At 37.3% G+C, this 22,594-nt stretch overlaps 1 protein-coding gene across 3 annotated transcripts in view; it reads right to left on the reverse strand.

Moving 5' to 3' along the window:
* Positions 1-22,594, reverse strand: part of NELL2 (NEL-like 2 (chicken)) — a 646,329-nt gene that overhangs the window by 11,522 nt on the left and 612,213 nt on the right. For all 3 annotated transcript variants that reach the window (XM_006865319.1, XM_006865320.1, XM_006865318.1), the window contains 3 exons: positions 7,095-7,288; positions 5,704-5,880; positions 3,710-3,934 (listed from right to left, as the gene is read on the reverse strand). In XM_006865319.1, coding sequence (XP_006865381.1) covers positions 3,710-3,934; positions 5,704-5,880; positions 7,095-7,288 — 596 coding nt within the window. The remainder of the gene's footprint in view (positions 1-3,709; positions 3,935-5,703; positions 5,881-7,094; positions 7,289-22,594) is intronic.

Here is a 22,594-nt window from a genome sequence, read left to right on the forward strand (position 1 = left end):
ATTTTTTCTATAGCTCTAGTTATTCATTCTAATGGTAGTACAGAGATCCACTTTCACAATTTTTGCTTTGATAGATGAATACAACAGTTAGGGAAGTTATAAACTTCCTCCTTAGACATCTCCAATTTTTTCATTCTTCAATTGTTTCAGAATTACATCTAGAGTCTCCCTAGAAGTTAAAAGTGGCTCCTTGGTATCCAATTTCCACAGTTTCCTACTTAGTGATTACTTATTAAAGGGAAGAACTCTCAGGCTCCCTACTTCCTCTTCATTTCTCAATCAGATATATCTCTCTCTGTTGTTAGAAGCCCAAAGTATAATTGTCTGAAAGCACTCTCGCCAATCATAAGAGTGCTTCTCTATTAGATTTATGAAAGGCAACCTTAGTAATTCACTTTTAACTCAAGAGTTTAACTTCTGAATGGAAGAATCATTTTTTTTTTAATCTAAGCAAATTAATTTTGAAGCAGCATTTAAAATGAAAAGGTAAAGCTTACCCAGATGGCTTTTATTCCTCAGATTTCACCTACATGCTATTTCCTAAGAAGTACATGTTGTATGATGTCTTAGTACACTGTACTTTCCTTTAGAACATTCATTAGCTTTTAAGGTTGTTTTTATTGGTGTCATCATTTTACTAATATCTCCTTACCCTACTGAAGTTCTGGTATGGCACTGAAGGATTAGCTCTGGGCTGCTAACTGCAAGTTCAGCGATTCAAACCCACCAGTCACTCCTTGTTGCTATGAGTTGGAACTGATTCACCAACACTTAACAACGTATCCCACTACCAACAATAATGGTGGCCAGCATTTACTGAATGCTTACTGTGAATGTTCTGAACTGAGTATGAAGCTTTTTGTATGAATCATTTCACTTAATTTTTATAGCAATTCTCTGAAGTAGGTTCTATTTCCAGGTTGTTATTTTTGTGTTAAGTGCTGTTGAATTGGTTCTCACTCATATTGACCCTATACAGTGTTATCAGGGCTATAAATCTTTTCCGGAAGCAAAACCTCATCTTTCTCCTGCAAAGTAGATGGTGGACTCCAGGTCAGTACTATTATTTTTATTTTTCAGGTGACCAAACGGCATCACAGAGACTGAGGAACATTTCCTAAGGTTTCAGAGTTAGCTTTGTATGAGTCAGGTTTTAAATCCAGGCAGTGTGACTCCAGAGGCTGTGTTCCTGACCTTTAAGATGATAGCTGTCCAGAAGAATGTTCTTCAGTAATGGAAATGCTCTCTACCTGTGCTTGCCAAAATGACAGCCATTATCCACATCTGGCTATAGAGTGCTTAAAATAATAGGGCTAGTGTGACTGAGGGATTAAAATTTTAATTTTATTTAATTTTAAATAATTTGAATTTAAACAACCACATGTAACCAACATGCAGCCAAGAAGCTGCTAGAATTATTTCTAAGAAGGGCTGTATCTCCTTTTGTTTATCATTGTATCTCAGGCACCTATCACATACCCTGAACAATTTATTCTTGTTGACTAAAAGGAATGATTCAGAAGGGAACAAGAGGGGGAGATTGTAATTTAAAAAAAAGTCCTCTGAAAGTACCAAATTGTAAAGAATGGTCGCTTCCAAAGCATTGTCTAGAGACTGTGTTATAAAAATAAGGTTGATTTTAAAAAAATAACATAAAACAAATAAAATCAAAATATGATTATTTGGGATAAAATTGGTAAGATTTATGACTCATCTAATGAGAGAAAAAATGGAAATGGCATCAAATACAAGGGGCCTCAAACAGTTTGTGGAAAAATGGAATTGAAAGATAATGGAACATTTCTATGAACTTTTTGAAGCCCCCTGACAGTAGCTCTGACACTTATCACTTCTCTAACAAGAAATGACTAAATGTAAACTTATACTTGTTGAAATACATGCCTTTCAAAAGCCAAAGGATCATAAAAGTTGTTCTTTACCTCAGAAAACACGAGTATATTTTTCTACCTATTGTTGAATGCATTTTTTAAATGGAAGTACCTGTCTATAGAAAATGTGTTTTACATACCATTGTCTGGTATATATTTCTGTTTCACATACCAAAACTTTTATATAAAGGTTGTAAAGGAACTCAACTCTATTTGGTATTTAATGATCAATATTTCCTTTTAAGGAGCCCTGGTGTGGCACTGTGGGTTAATGCGCTGAACTACAAGGTTGGTTTGAACCACGAGGTCAGCAGTTCAAGCTCACCAGCCGCTTCTTGGACACCCTATACAAGGTCGCTATGAGTCAGAACGGACTTGACAGCACTTAACAAGGACAACATTTCCTTTCTGGACATTTATGCTGATGTTTGGAGATATGTCCTGTTAAGTAAAGTATATTAAACAGCAACATTGGTGGTGGTGGTGGTGGTTATGTGCCATGGAGTCAGTTCCAACTCATCAGACCCTGTATAGGGTTTCTGAGGCTGTAAATACTTATGGGAGCAGAAAGCCTCATCTTTCTCCTGTGGAACCACTGGGAGTTTCAAATTGCTGACCATGATATTAGCAACCCAACTCATTATCACTACGCTATCAGAACTCATTGCATATACATTATTAGAAACTTTTATTATCAGTAATAAATTTTGTATTTGCTAATGAATTTGTAGAAACAGCAGTAAATGCCACTCAGAATGTTTTGTTTGACAAATTGAGCTGATTGAAAAAGCTAGAAAATTTCATTTGAAACCGATAAAAATTATCTCTCAAAGCATTTTATATTTGCCTTCTTACCTCAAGACATGCAAGTAAGAATTTGTAACAAGTGAAACTGAATTAAATTGCTCTATTGATAAAATAAAATAAAATGGAAATGCTCACATTAAAAAAAAAACAGAGTAGTTATAGATATATCTGGTTGGGACATGTTGAGAAAAATGTGACATCTTTGCTTTTTCCTTATTGTTTTGGTTAAGACTTTCAAAATATTTATTTACTTTAATGGTGATTCTAAAACTGTGATTCTTATTGTGCCGGACAATGACCATTAAATCAATTTTTATATAAACAATACTTTTGACTTTTTTTACTATCTATGAGCTCTATATACTCTGTCTAGAGTATTTTCTCATGGAAGTAATAAGGTACCATGCTCTATTTTCCTATAAGAATGAATATGAAGTCTTTATAATGATTTTTCTCCACTGATAGTAATAAAATATGACATACAACACATCTTTACATTTTCAACTCAATGTAACTGACTGCACCAAACCAAGAAATATGCCAATTTTTGCTACATTGATTTCCACTTTGGAAATCTATCTACTTTGTAATATATCTACTTCCTTGATATATTCTACAGACCTCATAAAAGAGCCAGATAGAAATCAATAAAGTAATACTGTCTCCCATCATAAAAGAAGAAACATGAAGTTTGTGGTTGTCGTGTGGTTTTTTTTTTGTTGTTTCTTAAAGATGTGTACAGTTAGATACTCAGGCAATTTCAGTCCGTTGTTCTTATTCCGGTGATCTAAATAACTAATCATTCTGTTTTCTGACCACCCCTTCCTCTTTTAATCAGATAATACATATGACAGTCGGCGTTGGTACTAATAAAGCTGAGTGGCACTTCTTCCTCTGTTTGAATAAAAAATAGAACAAAAAAGCTTCCCATTGTCCGGGTTAAGCACATTAATATTGATGAGACTTGGATGCAGCTGGTAAAGAGCTCTCTACACAAATTTAGTGGGCTTTACCTTACACTGGCAGAGAGTACACTCGGTGCCATGTTTGATCCAAGAGGATCCAGTGAAGCGAACCACATTCATCTCATCCAGGCAAGTTTTGGTGATGTCATTGCGAATAGTGTCTGCCTGGCAAGGGTCAGTGACACAGCGTGAACAGCATTCATTCTCTGGGAGGACACTGAATTCACACTCCACCTCTGGGCAGGGCAGCGGCCAACAGTCAACTTCTCCTTGCTATAAAGAAAACAGATGTGCAGGGGCAATGGGAGAGAAAGGGAGGAAAAGAAAGAGGAGGAGAGAGAGGAAGGGAGCACAGTGTTTACTCAATACTCAATTGATCTGATTGATATTTATACTCAGGCGTTCGAAGCTATGAATCTTGCAGGCAATCTATTAAAGTCCTTCCTGAGTTATGAAATCTTTATTGAAACTGGATTTTAAAACTACCATCAAGATTCAACATGAACATCAATTAAAAAAAAAAAAAAAAGCAAAAACCAGTTCTCTGAAAGCATATCCTGTCTTACCCATGACAAAGGAGAATTATTTAATATGGAAAAGGGTTTTATTTAATTTTGCTTTTTCTCTTCCAAATGATCATTTATTCCTTTCTGCATAAAGAAAGTTGTATCCATTAACACGAAAATAAACTGAAATATGAAAAGAATTGTATTATTTTGCTCATTTATACATCTCTCAGCATAAAGACATTGAAACAACAAAACAAACCAAAACAAAACTGATTCCAGTTTTCTTTATTCTGCATGGAAAAAAATGTGTGAGTTGGATCATTTTGAATGCAGTTCCCACGTGTTTCCTACTTTCCTTATAATTCTGAATCTCATGGTTTTGGAGATGAAAGCAGATGAAAACTGACCTTGCTCTTTCAATTGATTTTTGGGTTGAAAGTATAAAATGGAAGCAACAAAAAAGCACTGTCTTAAAAAGAAATTAATAAATACAAGGAAATTAGCTGTAACTTGAAAAGTAACATTTTCTGTGAAACTTTCGGCTATAAAGGCACATAGACCAATTTTTCCAAGAATTTGGTCAAATGAAAAAAAAGTTGAAGTTTTCAATTTATTTTTTTACTTGCTGTTTCTACTAGAAGTTTTCTAACTATATTACTGTAGCTGCTTAGTGCCTTCGAGTCAGTTCTAACTCACAGAAATTCTGTATAGGGTTTCTGAGGCTTTAAGTCTTTGCAGGAATAGAAAGTCTCTTTTTTCTCCCATGGAGTGGCTGATGGGCTTCAACTGCCAACTGCGTGGCTTACGGTTCAGTGTTATCCTAACGAGCCACTGCACTCTCCTCTTAAGCATGTTATTGCAGTTGCTGTTAAGGGTCATCCAGTCTGTTCTGACTCATAGCCACTGTTTATAGGGTTTCTGAGGAGCAGCTGGTGGGTTTGAACAGCTTGTGGTTCACAGTCTAGTGCAGATCCTACAGCGCCACACCAGGAGTCTGAGTATATACAGAAGTTCAATTCTAACAAGCATTTCTTGTATATTAATACTATGTGCAAAACAGGGCTTCAATCAGAGCATCATGAATCATAATAATCTTTAGCATAAAAGAGACAGTTTTGGTTTGTTTTAAGTCAATCTGATAGATAGACATGTTCTACTTGGGAAAAAGTTAACATTATTTATTTCACTTATTTTTCATGAGTGCTGTTGTTTTATCTATAGTTGTTTCTCAGAAAGCCTAAACTGTTTGGGAGGTGGGAAGCTGGGAGAGACTTGTTACCTTTGATTTGTAGAGATACTCCTAGAAGAGATGTCACCTTCACAGAATGAATATACAATTGATGTTTGCACCACATCAATTCCTTGTCAAGTCCTGACACAATAGCCATCACCTCATAACCTGACTCAGGCTCCCTATTTTTAAATGCAATCACCATGGCAAGATATTGAGCACAGGGATGGGAGGAGGGCAGGGTTGCTTTCCTGGTAGATTCTGTGCCTAAAATGTCCTCCACTTCATATAGCTAAGCTTACCAGGCAGTGGCACTGTTGGCAATTCTGGACCCACATGTCACCACTGTTGTACAGCGTTTCCCCATTTTGATGCAGACACTGACTGCTGAGCCTTGGGTCACATTCAGGGCAGCAAAAAAGATCAACTGTGGGATTCTCACAGTCACAGACCATGCGTCGACACATCACAAATCCATTCTGTACGAGAAAAAATAAAAGCTATTACCCAAAGCCTCCAGTTCTTGCTATACAAAAATCACACAGCATCTTAATCTGATGTTGACTTGGAAGTTAAGATAATTCACACTGATTACCCAATATAATTAATTTCCTTTAAAGTTCCACTTTGTAACTAACATATAGAAGCTATGGAAGCCAGAGCACTCCCAATTTCCACACATTATTCCACCAATTATCTGGTAAGGAAGAAATTTTCCAGAAATCACCAGTGTAAAATGTTACTTAGAGCGTGGTCACTATGTATATATATGTGTGTATGTGTGTGTGCAGAAATTCGCTTATTTATATAAATGTATAATAATTTGAGTTCTAACTAGATTTGTTTTGTGTGAGGATACACATGTTTGTATTTGGATAACTATTGCATAAGTTTGCTAAGAATCCAAAATATATTTAAGACCTTATATTTTTTTATACATTGTTATCCATTTGTTTCACAAAAAAATAAGTCCTTGGAACATAGTATTATTCACTTAACTAGAATTAAAGTGTCAATTGTCAATAAGGAAGACATAAAACGCCTCCCTAAAACTAATTTCATTTAGGTGTTTTTCAATCTTTTGTCATATCATTTCCATTCTGGATTATTCATTCAAATATGATATTGTGGCAATGAAAACATTAGTTACTATTAAATATTATCAATGTGTGAAGAAATAAACATATTGTGGTCCAATACCCACAAATTTACTATTCATCAATAAAAAGGAACAGATTACAAATATGCATTGTTGCTGTCACTGAGTCAGTTCTGACTCATGTCCACACTGTATAGGGTTGCCAGGGCTTTAAATCTTTGCAGAGCAGAAAACCTCATCTTTCTCCCTCAGAGTGGATGGTGGGTTGTAACCATGAACCTTGTCATTTGTAGTCCAGTACTTATCATATTGAGCCAATCTGCTCCATATATATCTATATATGCCTCAAAATTTTGTTGAAAAAGTCCATTAATTTTTTAATCCATTTTTCCACAAATGTTCTTGAAGCCTCCTTGGTGTGGCGCTGTAGGATCAGCACTGGATTATGAACCAAAAGGTCGGCAGTTCAAACCCACCAGCTGCTCCTCAGAAACCCTGTACAGGGTTGTTATGAGTCAGAAACAACTCAACGGTACTTAACAACAACAACAACAACAACAACAACACGGATGAAAAATTTGTATTTATACCAACCTGACATGAGCACACAGAGCATCGGTCATTTTCCAACACCCAGATCTGACCATTGTGCTTAATTTTTCCATCATGGATACAGTCCCCTGTGCAGTTCTTCCCATGAGGACACCGGCAATCATATCCACCATCCAAGTTAAAGCAAATGGTATCATTAGCACAGCTGTGCCTTCCGGTCCCACACTCATCAATGTCTATAGGCAAGAAAAGTAGCATGGAATGTGCTCAGCATATGATCAGTTTCAAACAGCTATAATCATGGCAGGTTGTGTCTTGACTTAAAGCATTCAACTATAAAGTAATTTTCATCTGACTGGCATATATTTCCTAGTAAATGCTTACTAAATTAATGGAATTGATCTGGGGATTTCACAGGAAAATATTACCATGTTTGATCTGAGAAACAAGAAAAGCTTGGCTGGAGTTTCGACATCTTATATCTCTGTAAATACCATTTGGATTTACGAAATACATCTATTTTTTTAACGTAAGAATATAATTCAATTTATCAAGCAAAAACATTTTGCAGTGGAAATTCTAAAATTGCCTATGATGCTTTATTGGGGGAAATCATCCCCAGTGTTAAGATGGTGTTTAGAGAAAATACTTTCTAAATGGGAGAGTAAATGTCATGGAACCCCTGAGGCACTTCATTCAATTTCAACCTCTCTCCTCATTGCCAGGCCACCACAAGCAAGCTCTTTCTAGTGTTCGGCCTTGGTGTTTTCCCTCACAGTCCAGACATTTTCACATTACTTTCACCCCCCTGCCGCTCACCTACAGAAGGCCATGTGACCTTCAGCAATTACTACATTTTTCACAAAGAATACCCTACTTCTTAACTTTTCCATTTCGGATGATCATTTCTTTCTTCGCCTGCCTCAATTGGCAACTGCCCATTCTTCACCCGGCCTCACCTATTCCATGGCAATCCCAGTCTATAGCATTTTCATACAGATGAAAAGCAAACATATCTTGACCCATAGCACGAGTCCATAAGAGGAGATGTGATTTGTTTTATTTATCCCCATAATTTAAAGGTCACAAGCCAAAATACATTTCAGGGATATTCTATGAGTGGCAGTTAGCAGTTATTTCCCATTTCTTCTGTGTCCTCTGAGTGAAAGTAAGAAAGGAAGAATTATATCACAGCAGGAGAAGTGAGTTAGAGAGAAGACAAAATGTTTAACTTCAAGTAGATGAACTGTAGATTGATTTTCCTTGAAGATTTAAAAGGTAGAGTTTAGTAAATAAGTATACTTAAATGCTTTGATTTTAATGCTAATTTGAGTCTTGAAACAGTCAAGATTATAGCTTAACTATACTGAAATTCTTAGATGCTTAAAATCTGTCATCTATGAGGGGGTTGTGAAAGGCTAATGGAAAAATTCCATTATCTATTTTAATTCCATTTTTCCACACACTTTTTGAAGCTCCTTTGTCTACTTTCCTAAAAAAAAAAATCAAATAAACTACATAATAGAACAAAACCAGTGACCTAAGAAAATGGCTTATAACTACAATGAAACTTCTTTCAGCTTGCTTGGTCAAGGCTGATACTGCTTATAATTATACACTGTGATCAAAAACAGAACTGTTAGCCAGCATGAGGATATACTTCTTAAAATTTACAAGCATTTTGGTTAACAATACATTTGTTTTCAGATCAGAGACATTTTTTGGGGGTGGGGGGGTAATGAAAATAAAATTTCATAAATTAATTCTTTATTTGCTCTATTCATAATAATATGTTATAGCTGATGAGTTAATCTTCATCTCCCATTAAATATTCTTATAATAAGCAGAAAAAACCCCATCAAAAGTATAACTATTTGGTCCCTTTGATGACAAACACCTCTTATTTCATACCTTTTTAATATTTACATTAGTGTGGACTCCTGGGTAAGCATTCAACTGCAATGTCAGTTTGAACTGCAAGGCTGACAGTTCAAACTCACCAGCCACGCGTTGGAAACCCTATACAGGTTCGCTATGAGTCAGAACTGACTTCACAGCACAAAACAATGGCAATGGCTGACTTTTGCAATCATTTACATTCAGCCCAACATTTAAAAATAAAAGCATTTACGACCATATGCAATGTAATTTCATTTCTTAGTAAGGCAGAGAGAGTCCTTGAAGTTATTGCAGGAGATGAAAGATGTCCAGTCTAAAGAAGAAAATTTGTTCTTAAATAAATAACCATTTATAACAGAGAAATAGCAAAACTGAAAATTGCTACAATAATGGCTGGCATGTTCCTGGAGAAACGTGTAGGCAGAATCGTTATGATGGCCTAATTGTGGCTTCTTACTGTCCTATGGGAGTCTTGGTGTGGTGCTGTGGGCTAATGTGTCAGACTGCAAAGTCATTTGAACTGCAAGGTCGGTGGTTCAAGCTCACCAGCTGCTCCTTGGAAACTTTATACAGGGTCGCTATGGGTCGGAATCGACTCGATGGCACTTAACAACAACAACAACTGTCTTATGGGATCTTAAATAGCTAAAAACTGATGCGTCTTTTTTGCTTATTATTTATGCTGGGTTTTACAATGTTCAGCCTCTTCCCAACTGATTGTTGGAATAGAGTTTGGGAATTCATTTTGAACTATACTTTTATTATAACATTAAACTCACAAATTGAACATGCATAGAAATGTATATTCTTTTGAAAAATCTTCTATGATATAAAAATACTCAAACTTCAAAAATATGGTAACTACTTTAGTGAACGATGATTAGAAAAATACTGTTATTCAATTTATAGTCCTCATCTTAATCTAACAGCAGTATTTGACATAGCTCACTGCCTCTTTTTCATAATAATTTTTCACTTGCATCCTATCACATTGGCAACTTTTTCTGTTTTTTTTTTTTTTTTCTTCTCCTATCTACACATGTGGAGTCCTGGTGTGTTGCTGTGGGTTAATGTGCCAGACTGCAAAACCATTTGAACTACAAGATCGGTGGTTCAAGCTCACCAGTTGCTCCTCGGAAAACCTATACAGGGTTGCTATGGGTCAGAACCAATTCAACAGCATTTAGCAACAACAAATCTACACATATAGTAGGAGTCCTGGTATGGTGCTGTAGGATAAAGTACTGGACCACAAGGTCAATTTGAACAGCAAGGTCAGCAGTTTAAACTCATCAGTCACTCCTTGGAAACTCTATACAGGGTCGCTATGAGTTGGAACCGACTTGACATCACTTAACAACAACAACAACAACAACACACATTTCATGGACTGGTGTGGCGCTGTAGGATAAGCTCTAGACTATAAGTTCAGTTTGAACCACAAGGTTGGTGGTTCAAACTCACTAGCCACTTCTTGGAAACCTTATACAGGGTCGGACGCTATGAGTTGGAACAGACTTGACAACATTTAACAATAACAATATAAATTTCATGTGGTACAAAAATAATCAATTATCCCAGCAAAAAGCAGAGAAAAATAGCATCCTAGGAGGTCAAAGCAAGATTGAACTCCCAGAGTTTATAACTGTGAAGATCTGTTAGAAGAGCAGGAGTTTGGGTATGGTTGGGTTGTCTAATGAGAGAGCAGAGTGGTGAGACAGGAAGCTGAAGAAGTACTCAGAGGCCAGGTAAAGTCCATGTTAATACAACTGAACTTTTACAAAGGCAAATACAAAATCATAATCAGATTTTCAATTTAAAAAGATTCCCTTGGTTTCATTTTGAAAAAGAAATTGAGTACATTAAAACCCGAGGCCAGAAAAATCAGTTAAAAGGCTATGGTCCAAGTGAAAGATGATCATATAATAAAAATGAACATATATAGTGCTTGGTTTGCACCAGATGCTAAGTGCTTTTCATGCAGTGATTCATATAATCCTCGCAAGAACCCTTGAAGGTAGAATTACTATTCTAATTTTTATTTTAGGAAACTGTTGTTAAGTGCCATGGAGCCATTTCTGACTCATCGTGATCCAATGCACAACAGAAAGAAACACTGTGCTGACCAGTGCCATAGTCACAACTGTTGCTACGTTTGAGCCACTATGTCAGTATGCTACCATGTCAATCCATTTCTCTGGTGGTCTTCTTTTCAGCTTACTCTCCCCTTTGCTAAGCATTAAGTCCTTCTCGAGGGACTGGTCCCTTCTGATAATATGTCTAGAGTATGAGAGACTAAATCTCACCATCTTGGTTTCTAAGGATCATTATGGTTGCACTTCTTTAAAGACAGATTTATTGCTTCTTCTGGCAGTCCATGGTATTTTTAATATTCTTTCCCAACATCATAATTCAAATGAATGGATTCTTTTGCAGTCTTCCTTATTCACAATCCAACTTTCATATGCATCTGCAGTGATTGAAAATACCAGGGCCTGGGTCAAGCACACCTTAGTCCTCAAACGGATATCTTTGCCACTGAACATTTGTGCAGTAGATTTGCCTCATGTAATACGTCATTTGGCTTCTTAAATGCTGCTTCCACAAGTATTGATTGGAGACTTAAACAAAATGAAGTCTTTGGCAACTATTGATCATGATGTTACTTATTGATCCAGTTGTGAGAATTTTTTATTTCTTTACATTCAGGTGCAATCCATACTGAAGGCTGAAGTCTTTGCCCTTCATAAGTATTTTAAGTCCTCATCACTTACAGCAAGCAAGGTTATATCATATGCATATCACAGGTTGTTAACATATCTTCCTCCAATCCACATTCTTTCTCATATAATCCAGTTTCTTAAGTTCTTTGCTCAGCATCCAGATTGAATACGTACGATGGAAAAGGATACCAGCCTGACATACACTTTTCCTGATTTTAACCTATCCCATATCCCTTTGTTTGAATGACTGCCTCTGGATCTATGTACAGGTTCCTACTGAGCACAATTAAGTATACCGGAGTACCCATTCTTCATAATGTTATCCATAGAGTTTGTCATACTACACACAGTCAAAGGCCTTTGCATAGTTGTTAAAGTACATATAAACATTGCTCTAGCATTCTCTGCTTTCAGCCAAGATTTATCTAATGTCATCAATGATATCCCTAGTTCCATGTCCTCTTCTGAATCTAGCTTGAATTTCTGGCAGTTCCCTACAGTTGTGTTATAGCAACTACTTTAGAAATATTTTAGCAAAATTTCAGTTGTATGTGACATTAATGATATTGTAAGATGATTCTTGCATTCTATTGGGTTACTTCTCTTTGAAACAGGTACAAATATGAATCTCTTTCAATCAGTTGACCAGGTAACTGTCTTCCAAATTTCTTGACATAGATAAGTGAGTGTCTCCAGTCCTGCAACAGTTTGTTGAAGGATTTCAATTTGTATTCCATCAGTTTCTGGAGCTTTGTTTTTCATCAATGCCTTCAGTGAATGTTGGACATCTTCCTTCAGTATTATATTATTGGTTCTTGATCAAATGCTACCTCTTGAAATTGTTGAATATCTAATACTATTTTTTTTTAAATACAATGACTCTGAGTATTTTTTCCATCTTCTTTCGATGCTTTCTGCATCATTCACTATTTTGCCTATTGTTGTTGTTGTTAAGTGCCATCGAGTCGGTTCCGACCCATAGCGACCCTGTACAGGGTTTCCGAGGGTGTAAATCTTTACGGGAGTAGAAAGCCTCATCTTTCTCCCGCGGAGTGGCTGGTAGTTTCGAACCGCTGACCTTAAGGTTCGCAGCCCGATTCATAACCACTACACTACCAGAGCTTGAATTTTTTCATCAGTTTTTTCAGCTTATGAAATGCTAAAACCCTTTTGGTTTTCTAATTCCAGGTTTTTGCACATTTCATCATAATACTTGACTGTGTCTTCTTGAGCTGCTCTTTACATTTTTCTGAACAACTCTTTTATTTCCTCATTTCTTCCATTTACTCTAGCTTCTCCATGCTCAAGAGCAAATTCCAGCGTCTCTTCTGAGATCCATTTTGGTCTTTCCTTTCTTTCCTGTTTTTGTTTTTTTCTTTTAAGTTTTTATTGTGAATTGAGTGAAAGTTTACAGGGCAGATCATTAGTTTTACATTCAACAAATCATACACCTTGTTTCATTACAATGATTATAATCCTCTCCAAGTACCATCAGGTAACAGTATTTCTCTCTATTCATTTTAGCTCTTTTTTTTTTTTTTTAAACACTCAGGCATATATAATAATTTACACCACCAAAGGGCACATTCTACAAGTCTGCCTTCTAGCTGCCAGCTCTAAGCCCCTCTCTTTCCATGAATCTAGAGTCCTCAGCTGTTCCCTCTCTCCATGTCCCCAACTCTGCCTCCATCTCTGGTGTTGCTGCTTCTCTGGATAAGGTCCTGCATTCCACTTGTGCTCTTCTCCCTTGATGGTCCTAGGGTCTTCTGTTTCTGGACTGCAAAACTAGCTACTCCCACATTTTTGTTACAAAACTTCTACCTTTACAATTGTGACAGTCACAATTAGTCATGATAACTATTACTCACTACTAAATCATAAGAGTCTTATCCCCCATCTCTTTTAACCAGACCCATCTACTCAAGATGGAAACTATTCAATGGGGACTCGTTCTACCCCCACACACTCTTAAACTAAACTCTCTTGAAACCTTGTAAGCCAATCACTTCATGTCTCCATCGCCCCCTCATTTTAGGTAGCCAATATCTAAGTTGCCCATCCTTATCTACCTTGTGTCCAAAGGGGATAGCATTGATACTTGATGTGAAGATTCCTTTCCTCTCTATTGGTAGTTAGAGTTACTACCTCCATGAGTATAGGTCATCTTCCCTGTCTTTTTAATGACTTTTTTCTTTCTTCCTGTATGACGCTCTTGCTGTCATCTTCTGGTCTTTGGTCATTACTGTCTAATGCATCAAAACTGGTCTTGAGATGGTCTATAAATTCAGGTGGGATATATTCAATTATCATAATTTGGCTCTCATGGACTTTAAAATCTTTTCTTCAGGTTCAGCTTTAACTTACATGTGCGCAATTACAGTCAATTCCACAATCTGCCCTTGGCCTTGTTTTGGCTGATGATATGAGGCTTTTCCACGGTCTCTTTCCACAGACTGTAGTCAATTTATTTCCTATGTATTCCATCTGGTGAGGTACATTGTTTATTTTGTTGACAAAAGATATTTGCATTGAATGTCAGTAGTTTTGCAAAATCTATCATGTGATTCCCAGCATTATTTTTATTACCAAGGCCCTATTTTCCGACGACTGATTCTTACTCTTTGTTTCCAACTTTCACATTCCAATCACCAGTAATTATCAATGTATCTTGATTACAGGTTTCATCAATTTCAGACTGATAAAGTTGGGTGTTGTTGTTGTTAAGTACCATTGAGTCTGTTCCGACTCATAGTGACCCTGTATAGGGTTTCTGAGGAGCAGCTGGTAAGTCTGAATTGTTGGCCTTGTGGTTCAAACCAACCTTGCAGTCCAGCATACTAACCCACAGCACCACGGGTAGAATTCTTCAATTTCCCTTATTACTGGCTTTAGTGGTTGGTGTCTAAATTTGAATAATAGAGGTATTAAAAGGAGCTCTGGTAGCATAGTGGCTAAGAATCAGGCTGCGAACCACAAGATCAGCAGTTCAAAACTACCAGCTGCTCCGCGGGAGAAAGAGGAGGCTTTCTGCTCCCGTAAAGATTTACAGCCTCGGAAACCCTGTTCAGGGTCGCTATGGGTCGGAACCAACTCGATGGCACTTAACAACAACATCTGATCACATACAGCATTATACTTCAAGATAAATCTTGAAATGTTCTTTTTGATGATGCAAGAGACACCATTCCTCCTGAATTGTCATTCCTGACATATTAAACCATAAAAGTGTCAGATTGAATATGGTCAATTCCTGTCCATTTCAAATCACTAATGCTTAGGAAACTGATATCTATGCGTTACATTTCACTTTTGAGAGCTCCTAATTTTTCTAGATTCATACTTTGTTTATTCCATATTCTGATTATTAATGGATGTTTGCAGCTGTTTCTCCTTATTTTGAATTGTGCCCCATCAACAAACGAAGGTCCCAAAAGTTTTGCTCCATTCATGCCATTCTTGTTAACTCTACTTTTGGAGTCAGCTCTTCCCCAGTCGTATTTTGAGTTCCTTACAACATGAGGGGCCCTTTTGGCACTCTATATGACAAAAACTGCTGCTACTCAGAAAGTTTTCAGCAGTAGTTAGCCTCTGCTTTTCCCTAATCTGTCAGTCTGGAAGCTCTGCTGAAACCTATCAATAATGGATGGCCTTTCTGGTATTGAAAATACTGGTGGTTTAACTCCTCGCATCACAACAACATGCAAGCTACAACAGTACAACAAATTGACAGATGAGTGATGGATCAAGAAACCAATGCATAGAAGTATGCCATAACAGTCTCAAGATCACCTATACATTAAGGTATACAGCCTAGATGAGAATTGAAGTAGTCAGGCCCCAAGTCTAGCTATTAAGGAGAATGCTGCAATAGGTGATAGTAGTGTGGATGAGATGAGAATGAAACAAAGTAGATAGAATTAACAAGACTCTGTGATCCATTGAAAGGAACTCTGGTAGTTTAGTGGTTATGAATCAGGCTGCAAGCCTCAAGGTCAGCAGTTTGAAACTACCAGCTGTTCCGTGGGAGGAAGATGAGGCTTTCTGCTTGCATAAAGATTTACAGCTTTGGAAACCCTGTACAGGGTTGCTATGAGTTGGAACTGACTCCACGGCACTTAACAACAACAACAGTGATCCATTGGAGTCCCTGGGTAGTGTAAACGGTTAACAACCTTGGCTGCTAGTAACTGAACAATTGCAAACTTCTGGCCATTTGAGTTCATGCAGAGAGCCACTTTAGAAGTTTGGGCAAGCTACTTCCAAAAAATCTGCCATTAAAAGCTCTGTGGAGCATAGTTCTAATCTGACATACATGGAGTTGCCTTAATGTCAATCAAAACCATGGAAACTGATAGTGAACCATTCCTTAGCTTCAAAGATGAGGGAAACGGAGAAGTCAAAATTGCTGTTTAGAATTCTGACTAGGAATATTTGGTTTATGATATTTACAGAAAGAACAAGTTTTTGCTAAGGAATGGGAGTAGAGGCACTTACTTTCCTCTTGGGTTTCCAAGTGGAGCTGCCCAGTAAGTAGTTTAATACATGGCTTGGAGCTCAAAAGATAGGACTGGCCTAAAGATATTTGGTACAGAAGTACTTTTCATGATTCTCTTTTTCCAAAATGTTGTTGTTGTTAAGTGCTGTAGAGTCAGTTCCTTCCCACAGCAATCATGTATAGGGTTTCCTTGGAGTAACTGGTGAGCTTGAACCACCAACCTTGCAGATCAAACCTACTTTGCAGTCCAGCACATTAACCCACAGCGGCACACCAGGACTCTCTTCTCAAAAATAGTAAAAATACTCCTGAAGTCTATATTCACTTTCCCTGTATCAACTTTACAAAAATATCATCATTCTTTAAGTTCCAAAACAAATCCTAAACACTCTAAGAAGCCTTCCTTGATTCCAAGGAGGCAATAATTTTTCTCTTAGGTCCCTCACAGCACTGTATTTGGATTTTCAACCTTGTCTTGTAGCTTCCACATCTAGTAAGAAACTCACCACATTCTATCTTGTATTGCAGTTATTGCCGTACATATTCCATCTCTTTTACAAGCAGAGAGCAGTGCTCATTGGTTGTGTACCACTGACACAGGGTCTCCAACGCTGTAAATCTTTACAGGAGCAAAAAGCATCTTTCTCCCACATCAGTAATCACACCGCCTTCATATTTGTATTCATTCACAACATTCTGGGCAAAGTACCTCAAATGCATTTGTATAACAGTAAATACCTGTTGAGCTGAATTAGATTGCTTTCTTTTTTTTTTTTTTTTAAATTTTTCTTAGTTCAGGTTAAGAATGTATAGCTTAATTTTGCATAAACAGATCATCCAAAAGACACTATCCTTTAAACATTATATTCATAGTCTCAGAAATTCAAAAACTCTCACCAAATTTAAAGATCAAGACATTATAGCCATAAAGGAAAATATGGCCAAGAAATTAAGATACTTATGTAAAATAAAGAATGAAATCCTGGGCTTTATTCCCAGGGAGAGACAAATTTTCAGGCACATGGAAATAAGGCATGGATAAAAAAAAGCTGGTACTCTGGCACATTGCCTGGGGGTTAAATAGAGAAGCAAAACAACACAATCTGTATAAATGCGACTTATAAACATAGATACTGCAGATTCTACAACTATTATACACAATTACCTAAAATAGTGGAACAGTGAAGGGTTACTTATTTAGATCTTTCAGTGTGAATCAATCGTATTCTTCCGAGTAATTGTAAACCCACTGCTGTGGTTTTCTTCACTCGGGATGATTGTTTTTTTCAGCACCAGAAAAATAGCACCTGCTCAGGTATTATCATATTTTTATGTGGCATCCGTCTAAATGCTAATATTATATCCCACAAATCATTGAAATTACAGTAAATGGATAGTTGTTTAGAAGAAGAATTTTAGTTTATTTTACAATGTGTTGTTGTTGTTGTTAAGTACTGTCAAGTAGATTCCTACCCATAGCAACCCTGTACAGGGTTTCCAAGGAGTAGCTGGTGAGCTTGAACCACCAAACTTGCAGTTCAAATGACTTTGCAGTCTGACGCATTAGTCCACAGCGCCACACCAGGACTCCATTTTACAATGTAGGTGGGTCCTTTTACAACAATCTGTCCTCTGACTGAGTAGTAGATTTTTCTGATAATCTTTATAAATTCTTTTGGTAAATGATAGTAAAACATCTCTTCAGAATTATGATTTTAAAAAATGTCTCATTATTTATGTGTTTATGAAATATCCTTGAAAAGCATTTTCTGTGTTGTTGTTGTTGAGTGCCATTGAATCAGTTCTGACCCATAGCAACCTGTATAGGGTTCCAAGGAGCGGCTGGTGAGCTTGAACCGCCAACCCTGCAGTTCAAACGGCTTTGCAGTCTGGTACATTAACCCACAGCTGTGTAGGGGGTCTCATATAATCTTTATCAAGTGTTATTTTAATGGCTAATTGAATTGTCTTTTTACCTTCTGTATTGACTGCTCACAACTATACTGAATATGGGGTTTTTTTCCTGCTATTTACTATTGATCTATTGCTAACATACTGTTGGTTATGTGCCTGTTGTTATGTGCCGTGGAGTCGGTTCTGACTCATAGTGACCCTGTATAGGGTTTCTGAAGCTGTAAATCTTTATGGGAGCAGAAAGCCTCATCTTTCTCCTGCGGAATAGCTGGTAGTTTAGAACTGCTGACCTTGCAGTTCGCAGCCCGATTCATAACCACTTCGCTACCAGAGTACCTAGCACATAGTAAACCAGAACAAAATAAAACAAAAATACAAATCCACTGCCATTGAATCATTTCCAACTTATAGTGACCTTGTATGGGGACTCTAAGACTGTAAATCTTACAAGAGAAGAAAATCTCATCTTTCTCCTGTTGAGTAGCTGATGGGTTTGAACCACCAACCTTGCATTAGCAGTCCAATGCTTATCCCACAGGGCCACCAGGGCTCTTGAACACTTTGTAGGTACTTGGTAAAGAGTTAAATGAGTGACCAAAATCAAATAATAATTACCAAATTTGGGTAAAAGGGAGGAAGTAATTATTTCAATTAAAAACTTTATCTACCTATCTATCCATCCAGCTCTTTGGCTTTGTAGGTAGGATAAGCACTCAACTTCTAACCACATGGTTGATGATTCAAACTCACCAACTGCTCCCTGAGGGAAACATGAAGCTGTGTGCTCCCACAAAGATTTACAGCCTCAGAAATCTTAGGCAGGGTCAATTTGAGTTGGAACTGACGTGGTGTCACTTATGGTCAGCTAAACACTTGACACTGATGACTAAGAAGCAAACAAAAGCCATGAGCTTACACTGTAGTAAACAGATAATACTAAGTCTGTGTTGCCTTGTAGAAATCCAAGTTGAAGTGCCTAGTTGTTGTTGTTAAGTGCCGTCAAGTCGGTTTCGACCCATAGAGATCCTGTACAGGGTTTCCAAGGCTGTAAATCTTTACGGGAGCAGAAAGCCTCATCTTTCTCCCATGGAGCGGCTGGTAGTTTTGAACTGCTGACCTTGCGGTTCGCAGCCCGAATCATAACCACTACACTACCAGAGTAGAAGGGCTACTAAATATATGAATCGGGAGCTAGGAAAGATAATGAAATAAGGAATATAAATTTAGGCATAAAGGACATATGAATGGTACTTAAAACCATGGAATGAGTTGATTTTGGGACTGTGATGGAGAAGACTGCCAAGGTCTGAGTACCAGGATACTTGATCATGTGTCCTCCCACATCAAGGAGAGGTGTTTAGGGAAAAGAAAGCCAGAAACAAAGAGATCCACAAATCAGGTGATGAGAGTTACGTTTTGATAAGAAGGAATGATCAGTTGAGTGAATGAGTGTTAAGTAAGCTAACCATAACTGGACAGTGTATTTGGCAAAGGGAACATTTTCAGTAACTTTGAAAAGAGCATTTACTGGAGTTGTTGTTGTTGTGAAGTGCCATCGAGTCGATTCCGACCCATAACGACCCTGTAAAGGGCTTCCGAGGAGCAGCTGGTGAGCTTGAACTGCCGACCTTGCAGATCAAACGACTTTGCCGTCTGGCGCATTAACCCACAGCGCAACAACAGAACTTTTTTTTCTTTTTTTCATTTTTTTTTTTTTACTGGAGCAGTGGGATTAAAACCTCACTGATGTGTTTTAAGCAGTAAACATAAGTAGGAAACCAGAGATAACAAGTGCAGAAGATTCTTTCAGGGAATTTAGTTCTACAGGGGAATACATAAAGGAAGAAATATTTAAAGAACCAGATGATGTCAAGGGAGGTTACTTTTTGTTTGTTTATTTTTTAAAGATGAGTGCTATTACAGCTCCTATGTATGCTCCTGGGAATGATACAGCAGGAAATGAATAGTTAATGAAATGAAACAAAGTGGATAGTACAATAACAAAATCCTCAAGGAGGTGAGAGGATACAATGGAGGGTTTGGATTTGGATAGGAGCAAGGCCACTTCATCCAATAAACCAGGAGGAAAAGAAGACAATAGTGCAGAAATCATAAATAAATGTAAGTCAGAAGGTTTAGGTAGAAAGAGTTCTCTAACAACTCCTTCCATTTTCTCAGCTAAATAATAAACAGAGCCATGAACAGAGAAAACAAGAGAGGAGATGGTACCCAAGGTATGAGGAGACTAGAGAAGGTCCAAAATGATTTTATCAGAGAGTGGAGGGGAAAGAACTAAGGAAACAAAGCTGGGCAATGCTGATGCCCTTGTGGTAGGTAGCTCTCAGATGGTATTCATGCATGTGTATAATCTCTTCCTCTTGGATGCTAGCTGAACTTACTGATGCACTTCTAACAAATAGAGTATGGCAGAAATGACGGCATGTCACATTCAGTATTAGTTTATAAAAAGGCTGTGACGTCCATTTTGAGCTCTTGCTCTCTCTTGGAATGCTTACTCCAGGGGAAGACAGCTCCCAAGTCTTGACATTCCTGGGAAGTGAACCATATGAGGGACCAAGGCCTACCAACAACAGCCACATGCGTAACCTTGGAAGCAGATCCCAGTCCCTTGTGCTACCGCCCCAGAGAAATCATCAAAATGAAACCGTAGCCCAAGTTGATGGCTTGACTGCAAACTAGGGGAGACCTTGAGCCAGAGGCACCCGGTTGCTGTGCCCAGATTCCTGACCCACAAAAATTAAGGGATAGTATATGTTTGTTGTTTTCATCTATGTATTGGGATCATTTATTCTGCATTGATACAGATCTCTTGAGATGCGTGGTCATATATCTAAATAAGATCTTCAGTGAAGTTGTACATTTAAAGTAAGATAATCAGAAGAGTTATGTGTTTTATCTGCTCACATTTAGATGCACAGAAAATGGTATGAAAGAATATCAACCAAATTTTAAAAAAGACTACTTGTAATGGAGAAGTGAAATGGGTAGAAAAGTGTGTGTGTCTGGGGGGGGGGGCGGGAAATGGGAGGGAAGAGGAGAGATAAAATAAAGATAGATTTCCAGATTAAATCTGTAAAGTTACATAGATTCTCAAAGCTTTTTACTGACTTTGCCATCTTAGTTGCATTATCCTTTCAGACTGTTGCTTTACAAAGGTGTAAAAACAATTGAGAAAAATAATGAGTCCTTGAATTTTGTTTGGTTTTTCTATTCCTGTGCTAAGAGTTATGATGACAAACTTTTAAAATTGTGGATGATTTCCCTGGCAATTATTCACTGGCCTAAATTTACTCTGTCTATTTTCTAAAACTCTTGACACTTAATAGAGTATAGAGAAATAGAGCAACTTATTAGTGAACTCACTGAATACAATTAAAATTAATTAAACATAATGTAATTGCATTTTTTTATTCCTATTAGATTGAAAATATCTTGAAAGTAGGGGCCGTCTATTCTTTACTTTACAGTCAGCATTCACTGAGCATTTCTTACTTTGCCAAGCAAGCAAGACGTTAGGAATAGTCCAACTCATGGCATGTAGAGTGTGCAGCCACAACTTGTTTTATTGCATGTCTCACAGATACTGCAGCTTTCTTGTATTTTTATTTTTTACAAGTTGAAAGTTTGCAGCAACCCTGCGTCAACCAAGTCTGCCAGTGCCATTTTCCCAATAGTATGTGCTCACTTTGTGTCTGTGTCACATGATGGTAGTTCTCATAATCTTTCCAAATTTTTCATAATGCTATTGTACATGTAATAGATTATGTTGTTATTGTTAAGTGCTGTTGAATCGGTTCCAAGTCATAGCTACCCTATATAGGGTTTCCGAGGAGCATTGGTGGGTTTGAACTACTTACCTTGTACAGCAGGAGTCCTAATAGACTATAGTACAGTGTAATCCTAACTTTATATGCACTAGGAAATCAACATATTCATCGGACTCACTTTATTGTGGTGGCGGTGGTGGTTGTATGCCTTATCTCTCTCTCTCCTGTGGAGCAACTCGTAGATTCGAACTGCTGACCTTGCAGTTAGCAAGCCAGCTCATAATCTACTACAGTACTAGGGATCCTTCACTTTTTTGTGACATTTGCTTTAATGAAGAGGTCTGGAACTGAACTCGCTGTTTCTCTGTGGTATGCTTGTATATTATTCTTGGTCATATTGTCGTTGAACTCATATTAACTCTATCCTGATTTTCCCTGTATTCTACTTTTCTCATTTATTTTTCTACCTGTTTGTGGACTAGATTTTTAAAGCTCTCATACAAAATTTTAAATGTATGTGGTATATGGGTTCATTCTTCCAAGAAACATGCCTTCAATAGTTACAAGTATCTACAAAGAATTGAGTATCACAAACTTTCTAAGTATCTAAAAATCAACTAATGTCCATAATTAGCAAACACAAGTTAGATTTTAACATGTATCCAATCACTGTTGTATAGACTTAACGACAAAATCACCAATAACAAAATTTTGGCTGAATGT

Source organism: Chrysochloris asiatica, unplaced genomic scaffold (genome assembly GCF_000296735.1).
Source record: "Chrysochloris asiatica unplaced genomic scaffold, ChrAsi1.0 scaffold00077, whole genome shotgun sequence".
NCBI classification, from domain to species: Eukaryota; Metazoa; Chordata; class Mammalia; order Afrosoricida; family Chrysochloridae; genus Chrysochloris; species Chrysochloris asiatica.